This window comes from Saccostrea echinata, unplaced genomic scaffold (assembly GCF_033153115.1).
Source record: "Saccostrea echinata isolate AGI-Se365-2 ecotype Australia unplaced genomic scaffold, CSIRO_AGI_Sech_v1 ptg000057l, whole genome shotgun sequence".
Taxonomy (NCBI): Eukaryota; Metazoa; Mollusca; class Bivalvia; order Ostreida; family Ostreidae; genus Saccostrea; species Saccostrea echinata.
The window spans coordinates 6,429,719-6,438,611 of NW_026889806.1; the positions used below are offsets into that span (position 1 = coordinate 6,429,719).

The 8,893-nt window shown below is 31.6% G+C and overlaps 1 protein-coding gene across 1 annotated transcript; it reads right to left on the bottom strand.

The window, feature by feature from the left end:
• Positions 1 to 223: 223 nt before the first annotated feature.
• LOC133174087 (tetraspanin-18-like) lies at positions 224 to 3,958 on the bottom strand. Its single transcript, XM_061309129.1, has 8 exons — positions 3,902 to 3,958; positions 3,288 to 3,506; positions 3,050 to 3,118; positions 2,790 to 2,900; positions 1,657 to 1,854; positions 1,375 to 1,380; positions 1,165 to 1,254; positions 224 to 283 (listed from the first exon to the last, which is right to left on the bottom strand). Exons 1-8 carry the CDS (start codon positions 3,956 to 3,958, stop codon positions 224 to 226), a joined length of 810 nt encoding a protein of 269 aa, XP_061165113.1.
• Between the last annotated feature and the right edge of the window lie 4,935 nt (positions 3,959 to 8,893).

An 8,893-nucleotide genomic window follows, 5' to 3' on the forward strand; every position in this document is an offset into this window, starting at 1 on the left:
GACAAGCAGTGCATTTGCAAAATAGCATAAGTCTACCTCTAAAATGTCAAAGAATATGTGTACGAGTTATCGGCACTTTTTTTTACTTTGAAAAGTAGGTCAAAGGTCAAGATCAAAAGTATGGAGATCGATAACCCTTGAATTTTACAAAATCTATGCTGTCAGCAGTGTAGATGATTTAGAACATTTTCATTATACATGGAAATGTCAGTATTTTAAAACTTTAATCTTCAGCAGCTGTCAATAGAGCTGACTTTTTATCCCTTTTCTTCTGAGCAGCAAGCTGAAATACAGCTACTCACAGAATCTAAATGATTAAATGCTGTTTTACATCTTCTATCTTCTTTCGTCAATCTGCATGCCAGAATCCCGACAATAACGGCAGAGAAGACTTAATCAAAAACTTATAATCAAAAACTTATAATTAATACTTTATCTCTTTAGCATTTTTATGAAAATTAACAAAAGAATTTGCGATGTCAGTATGGAAAATGTAAACAATGTAGTCATCAAGAATTCCTTTTTCTAATTTTTTTCTAGGTTTACATGAGCTGTACAGAGATTATGTCTAAATATACATGTGGTGGTGCTTACATGTATAAATATCTCAGGAACCATAGGATGGTGCTTACATGTATAAATATCTCAGGAACCATAGGATGGTGCTTACATGTATAAATATCTAAGGAACCATAGGATGGTGCTTACATATATAAATATCTCAGGAACCATAGGATGGTGCTTACATGTATAAATATCTAAGGAACCATAGGATGGTGCTTACATGTATAAATATCTCAGGAACCATAGGATGGTGCTTACATGTATAAATATCTCAGGAAGTATTGGATGGTGCTTACATGTATAAATATCTCAGGAACCATAGGATGGTGCTTACATGTATAAATATCTCAGGAACCATAGGATGGTGCTTACATATATAAATATCTCAGGAACCATAGGATGGTGCTTACATGTATAAATATCTCAGGAACCATAGGATGGTGCTTACATGTATAAATATCTCAGGAAGTATTGGATGGTGCTTACATGTATAAATATCTCAGGAACCATAGGATGGTGCTTACATGTATAAATATCTCAGGAACCATAGGATGGTGCTTACATGTATAAATATCTCAGGAAGTATTGGATGGTGCTTACCTCAAGAAGTATGCCAGGAATCATGATCGCCATCAAAACGGCCTCCTGAAAATGCTCCTGGTACTTCTCTTGAAACACTTCGTAACACACCTAAGAAATTGAGTAAGAACTACTATGTAATCTTTATAATTTTTAATCAAGGCTACAATTTTATAGCAATCAATGCCCAATTTTCTTTTTTTTTTTCCTTTTTTTTAAAGATTGCATTACCTTCACCTATAAAAACATGGAATGTTATCCTTAAGAAAGAAGATAGCAGACAGGACTTGATTGTATCTTATCATACAAAATCATATTTGTAAGTTTTTCGGGTATAACCTAATTTAACAGGTTTATTTTAAGACTTCATTAAGTGTCTTTCCTTAGTCTTATATGAGTTAAAGATGTATGATTTTAATACTTATGTTTTGAATGTGAACAAATAGGTAAAATTATTTCATTTGAAGGCTTTTGATGGTTTTTATTAGAAATGTTATGCATGCAAAAATATACCTTCTTATTAAATCCTTTCGTGACTGATCTGTAACAACTTGGAGGAGCACGTGTATAGTTTTTTGCTGTTACGTGATTGCAACAGGTCTTAGGGATAGGAGAGGAATTTTGTCGACAGTTATTCATTTCAGAGCACCACGAAGTGCTTCCAAAATCATTTTTCAATCCTACCACAGGGTTCACACCACAACAGTCCCACTGTAAAAGGAATACCTAAGTAAATCTTAGTAACAAACAATAGCTTAAGGATTATTTTTAGGTCCAGTACAATAGCATCTTTAGGGTTAGTATACAAGAGGTGGAGGGTCAGTACACGAGACGAAAGTTAGTTAGAACTTCATGTCTTTGAGGTATGGACTAGAAAAATGTATGTATGGTTGAGATTCATTCAGTAGATTCATGATTAGTACAATAGCTTCAGAGTATATTTTATACTATAGCTTCATGACAGTTATGCTTAGAAGTATTGGGGATGCTTACTCATCCAATTCAGATTATTGATACATAGTGAGATATTATGATCAAATAATTGTAAAAGGCACTTTTATTGCTTTAAACGGCAATGCTGAAATTCATTATCTACTTCCGGTAGCATGATGCTACTTCTGGTAGCATTGACCAAATTATAAAACGGTATCAGGATAAGGATTACTAGCATTAAATCAGCAAGCAAAGGAAGCATTCAAATCAGCAAGCAAAGGAAGCATTCAAATCAGCATCGATGCTGTAGCAAAATTAGTTTCCTGCACTGTATAAACTTGAAATTCGAAAACTTGCCTGAAAAAAGATAACCTTCTCTATTAATTATTTCTGGATTGGAATTTTTGTCATAGTCTCGATGACAAATAAAAAGATTTTTTAGTAAGAAAATGTAGGAATTCTAGTAATAAAGTAAAGAATTGTTGCACAGATTAATAACATCATTAACAATCTGAATACATGTATGATAATAGATAGAAAAAACTTCTTTTCTAGGATTAATAATTACTTTTTATGTTTATCTAATGTTTTATAGCTAGATGCACTCATTAAAGAACATGCCAACAATAAGCTTACTAAATATTCATCGTTTTTATATAGCGGTTGTAGTTTAAACTTTAAAAAAATGGGATACAAAAGTTTTTAATACTTACGGACAGAAAAATATTATTCCATGCATTGGACACGTTGGAGGCCACACCTTTGAGGTTGTCGTCTTTATAATTCTTACTTAATGTTTTTAATATTTCTTTCTTTAGGTTCATCTGATAAATCAATGATACATGTAGTAGTAATAATAATAATAATTTGAGTATACATTTATATATACATGTATAACTTATTCTTGATCTTTCCTTAGGGGAAGGACAATTTCCGAGTATTCATGTCTATTGGACAGTTAAAGAGAGGCTACCTGCAACAGATACAGCACTGCAATGTATCCCAGGGTCAATAGAGCCAATAGACCACACAGAACTACAAACTGTTGTAAAACAAATTAAATGAGATGTATCTTATATAAGATTTAGATAACTCTCTCTCTCTCTCTCTCGTCATAGATAGCGAATCATATTTGAGTCAGTAAAATATCAATCAGATACCGCCTTAGTTCCATCACTATATATAAAATTATTAATTTGAACTAGATTTACCGTATACATCACCCTGTCGTTACGGCATCCTACGGCACATGATAAAAGCAAACCACAAACTAGAGTGAAACTTCCGAAACCAATAACCATGGCTCCCTTAGTGTGCATCAAATGTATAAAGGTTTTTGTAGGAAATGAGTCAAACGCAGGCTTGATTTTATCCGAAATGAATTCACGTTGTTCCAAAATCCCTGAAACCATTACCACAATTCCAAATACCTAAAGGAAAACATGAGAGATATGGTCAAACTTTGATATTTTAAATATATGTAAATTCGTCATGCACTAATGATAATGGTGAATGATTAGTGGAATTTTTATCATGAAATATGGAGATAACGAACAGTAATCAAGCCCAAAGGTCTATTGAAACAATACAAATCGGGAGCAGAGCAAACAGGACCTCTAAAAACATCAGAGGTGGGATCAGGTGCAATGAAGGAGTAAGCATTCATTTAAGACTCAAAAAGTAATCCTTAGTCCTCTTCTTAATATATTTACTAATCCTACGTGGAATTTCATTTCACATGAATATTTCTCTGATAAAGTATACTACAATTCACTTCAAAATAATCGGAAAATAACTGGAACATAATTAGAAAATTGATACTTACCACAAGTAAACTGGCCAAAACAATGACCAGTATGGTCAGTTTATTTACATGTCCCATATTTGAGTAAATTAAGAAATCACACCCTGATCTCAAATTGAAAAATTAGTTGATCTCAAATTTAAAAACAATACAGCAAATTTACTTCATCAAAGTCAATAATCATATAAAAAGAACTCATTTATAGCTGTTCATTATATACAGTACTATTGGTATTACACTCCGCTTAATTTAGTTTTGAAAATAGGGCTTTCCTTATCCTCAAATTTCGATCGTGCCTACGTGGAATAACCAAATTTAAACATAGTTGAAATATTAAATGCCATGGTAAATTGGCATGTGGTGAATGTAATTGTAATGAGTAATATTGGAATCAGAAATAGTACATTTTTTTAGCCAGGTCTTGGATTAATTCCAAATTATTTTCATTTACAATAGGTATTTTCTTGCATTCCTTAGTACAAAATATTATACCATATAATAAATCAAGTTTTTGTAATATGAATCAAAATTCAAATTGTTATATTTCATTTATTCCATTTTTAAATGCTATGTTACGATATTAAAAGGAAATATTACTTGTACATTCAAATGTCAAATCTATCTTATTTATAATATCTTATATGTACATGTAATGTCTATACATGTATGTTTAATGTATATGTAACATGTTATGTAATATTTCCCTTTTTTAGTTATTTTAGGCTTAATCTTATAGGAATATTTTTCAATACATTTTCATTAAACAAAAGCTTTACTTAATAATGATGCTATTTACAGGTATAAACATAGTGTGAAAAGATAATTTCTTGACATTTACATGTACATATATTCCATCCAGTCTTTTAGAACTACACGTCTACCTACACTTCAAGCTTTGCATTGTTGCATTTATGATATTCATTCATGATAAAAAGCTTTTCTTTTAGGACTTTAATAAAACAATGATGCATAGTCTGTTTTGTTATATAAGTCACAATAAAATGTAATGTATTTTAACTGCAAAGAATAGGGTCAGAAAATCATTTACTAAAAGAAAATGCTTCGGACTAAAAAGTAGGACTTCTTTATTCCTAAAATAGCAGAGGTTTTCCTGTTCCTTGTCTCTATATAGATTTTATGTGATCATTGATACAGTGTATGTGTCCTTATAAAACAAAGAATCGAAACTTCGGAAGCAAATTATAACTGTGAAGTAAATGTAATCTCAATCAATTTCATAAAGTACACAAATAAAGTTCACACAATGTGATAATATAAATGTGATGGGACTTTTTAACCATACACAGAGACGTAAGCGTAGTCATGGGCATCGATCTTACAATAAACCTTTAATACATGATGTCTGTTTTGATTTATTACTACCTTACGTAAATCAAAAGTTATGTCTACATCATATTCGCACCAAACTTTACTCTGTCCCTTTGAAACTTTTAAATAGTCTTCTTGAAAAGGTCAAGGAAAGTCAATTTTTTTGGTTTCTCGACACCAGAATATAGGCCCGGATCTGTGATTATGGATATTGCAAATCATAGGCTTTTTAAATCACCACGTTTTACTGAAGAAAATACCACTAAAACAATGCGTCTTTTCCTTAAACTTCAATATGCCAACAAAGGAATTGACGCGGTTAATATAAGTAATATTCTTAATCACAAAAGAGTCCAGTCTTGTATTCCACCATATTTCAAGTTAAAGACTACACCTTGTATTTCCTACAAATATACGTCGACTATTGCTTCCAAACTTTTTAATTACAGGAAAACTTTACAGGGCCTGGATATCGAATATCTGAAACATAATCCTGCATCGTGTTCATGTTCTTCTTCATCCTATAACTATAGTCCTGTTGGACACGTTACTACTGGTGACGTAAATATAGTTAATAATGAGGACCTTAGAACACTAATTTTAAAAGGTCCTAAATATAGGTAACCCCAATCCTTCAACTGGCGTCGGAATTTCATAAATATTATGGATTCTGTAGAGGACTACGCCAGGCAATCAGATGTATGTTAAAATCGCGCATTTAAACATTGAGGGGCAATATGAGAACCATCTATCCTTCTGTATTCAATAATCCAGAAGTGAAAAAAGAAGTAGATAGTTTACATGATCAGTACGTACTGGTCCCTGCTGACAAAGCAAGTAACAACATTGTCTTTGTTTGTAAGGCTCATTATATTAAATGTATTTTAGAGGAACTTGGATTTAATTCTACAAGTGGTAATCCAACTTATACTCATAGTTCCCTTTCTAAGGAAGAAATTCTTCAAAATCATATGTCAGTTTTGAATATTTTTAATATTCCAAACAACCAAAATGAATTTGAATTACCATATTTATATTGGTTTCCGAAACTTCATAAAAATCCTTACAAACAAAGATACATAGCGGGTTCCAGTAAATGTTCAACCAAGCCTCTTTCTTTACTCCTCACTAAGATATTAACAGTAGTGAAGGAGAAACTTCAAGAGTACTGTGCAACAATATATTCGAGAAGTGGTGTAAATCAGATGTGGATCCTTAAAAATTCTAAGGAACTTTTGGAAAATTTGAAATCACAAGATTTTACCAAAATCAACAGCTTAAAAACTTACGACTTTTCAACTTTATACACAACCATTCCCTACGATAAATTAAAGTTCAGGCTTTTTGATATAATTGGCAGCTGCTTTTTCAATAAAAATGGAACTCGTAAATTTACTTACCTTGTCATTGGTCATTTGCAAAATTATTTTGTTAAAAAACATTCTGACTGTACACACAAGTACTCTGAAGTTGACATTAAAAAGATGCTTGAGCTTCCTTCTGATTTACAATATCTATATGGTTTTTGGAGACCAGGTCTTCCAATAATCTATTGGAATTCCCATGGGTACCAATTGCGCTCCGGTATTAGCAGACCTTTTTTTTGTATTCATATGAAGCAGAATTTGTCTAAAATCGTGTACGTGAAAAGAGGAAAACACTTGCTGTGGCCTTCAACTCGACATTTAGAGATATCGACTACGTATTGTCAATTAACAATGGCTATTTTCATTCTTACGTCGATACGATATATCTTGGTGAGCTTGAAATAAAGATACCACAGAGTCTGACACATCTGTTTCATATTTGGATATTTTACTTGAAAAAGACGTAAATGGTAATCTAACAACCAAGCTTTCTGATAAACGTGATGACTTTAACTTTTCAATCGTCAACTTCCCTTACTTATGCAGCAATATACCTTCATCACCTGCTACGGGGTATATATATCTCAGTTGATTCGATACGCAAGAGCATGCTCTACGTATGTACAATTTCTAAAACGAGGTAAATTATTGACAAACAAGTTGATGAAACAATAATATCAGCTGTCTCGTTTAAAGTCATCATATCGTAAGTTCTATGGTCGATACAATGACCTAGTCAGCAAATACGATTTATCATTGAGTCAAATGCTGACTGACGTTTTTCATATTAATTATTAGGCCATTATTTACACACTGAATTGTCGACGGATTTTTCCGTTATTTCCCGATCATGACAAGGAGCACACGGCTGGTGTGACCGCTCGGCAGGGGATGCTCACTCCTCCATGGCACCTGATCCCATCTCTGATGTTTTGGAGGTCCGTGCCACTGTTTGCTCTGCTCCTATTTTGTATTGTTTATTGGATTTTTGAACTTGAATACTGTTCGTTATCTCCATATATTTCACACTATTGACCATGGCAATTACTTTCAGCTGAGAATATTTGATAAATTAATTAGTATGGCACGCAAATCTCGCTTTAATTAGATAATATAGTTTAACAATTAATAAACTATTTTTATCGATTGTAAACTGTAGTTTACGACTATGTTAACTCTATAATTAACGATTCGTTAACAATAGTTTTCATCTGTAAAACTATATTTACTGACTGTAAACTGTAGTTTACGAATGATAATTTAAGTTTATCTGTCTGAAAATTTAATGATAACAATATATTTTGCTGATTAAATATAGATATTCATTTTTTTGTAACCTTTAATTTACATTTTGTTAACCAAAGTTAAGAGTTGTTAATCATGGTTTATGTTCGTTAATTGTAGATTTCGGTCATAAACTATAGTTTTATGACATTAATATTCATAAACTATAGCTAACTGATGTAAACTATAATTTACGATCTTAAACCATAATTTTGAGAGATAAACTAAGATTCATATTTGCCAATCATAGTTTATCGTCAAAAACTCAAAAACTACAGTTACGAGTTTTTAAATATAGTTTATGAATCTAAATGCCTATTAACTGTTAACAAAAGTTTGCAATTCAAAATCTCGCAAAACCAATCACGAGAGGCAATATTAAATATGTTTCATCGCCGTATGTTCTATATAGAAAAGGAAAACAAATCCTGCTTCATATTACTGGAGAATTATTGGTTTAAATTCTACTCTTGACAATCTTAAACCTTTAAGTCTTTCAGCAACTCTTTTGATTCCAACAATGCTGAAGTCATCTCTTTTTGATCAACGCAAAAGGTTGGAAAAACGGCAGGGATAAATCTCAGTGATTTACTATACTGCTGATAAAGAAAAATTTGATCACAAACCGTCAACATGCATTTTTCTTTCTCTTTCTTTTAAATTATAAACAAATTTTAATCAATAATTGTCCTGTCATTTTTCTTTTTATTTCCTATAAGATTTGTTTAGAATGATAGAAAATTTACTTTTTATGTCAACAAGAAATATATTTTTAACAACCATTGCAAAATACTAGTTAACGTTGCATAGCAGACTTTTATGCTGTAACCAGGATCAACGTATCTATGTTTTACAAACGAAACTATTGTTAACTATAGTTTTGATCGTAAACCATACTTCAGAGTTATAAAATATATTTCACACAAAGTTGTGCATCTCCGATACATAATCAGGGATTCTAGAGTTAAACTGTGTTTCTCAAACTATGTAAAACTATGTTAATAACAATTTTGTGAATTCTGCTCCTTAAATA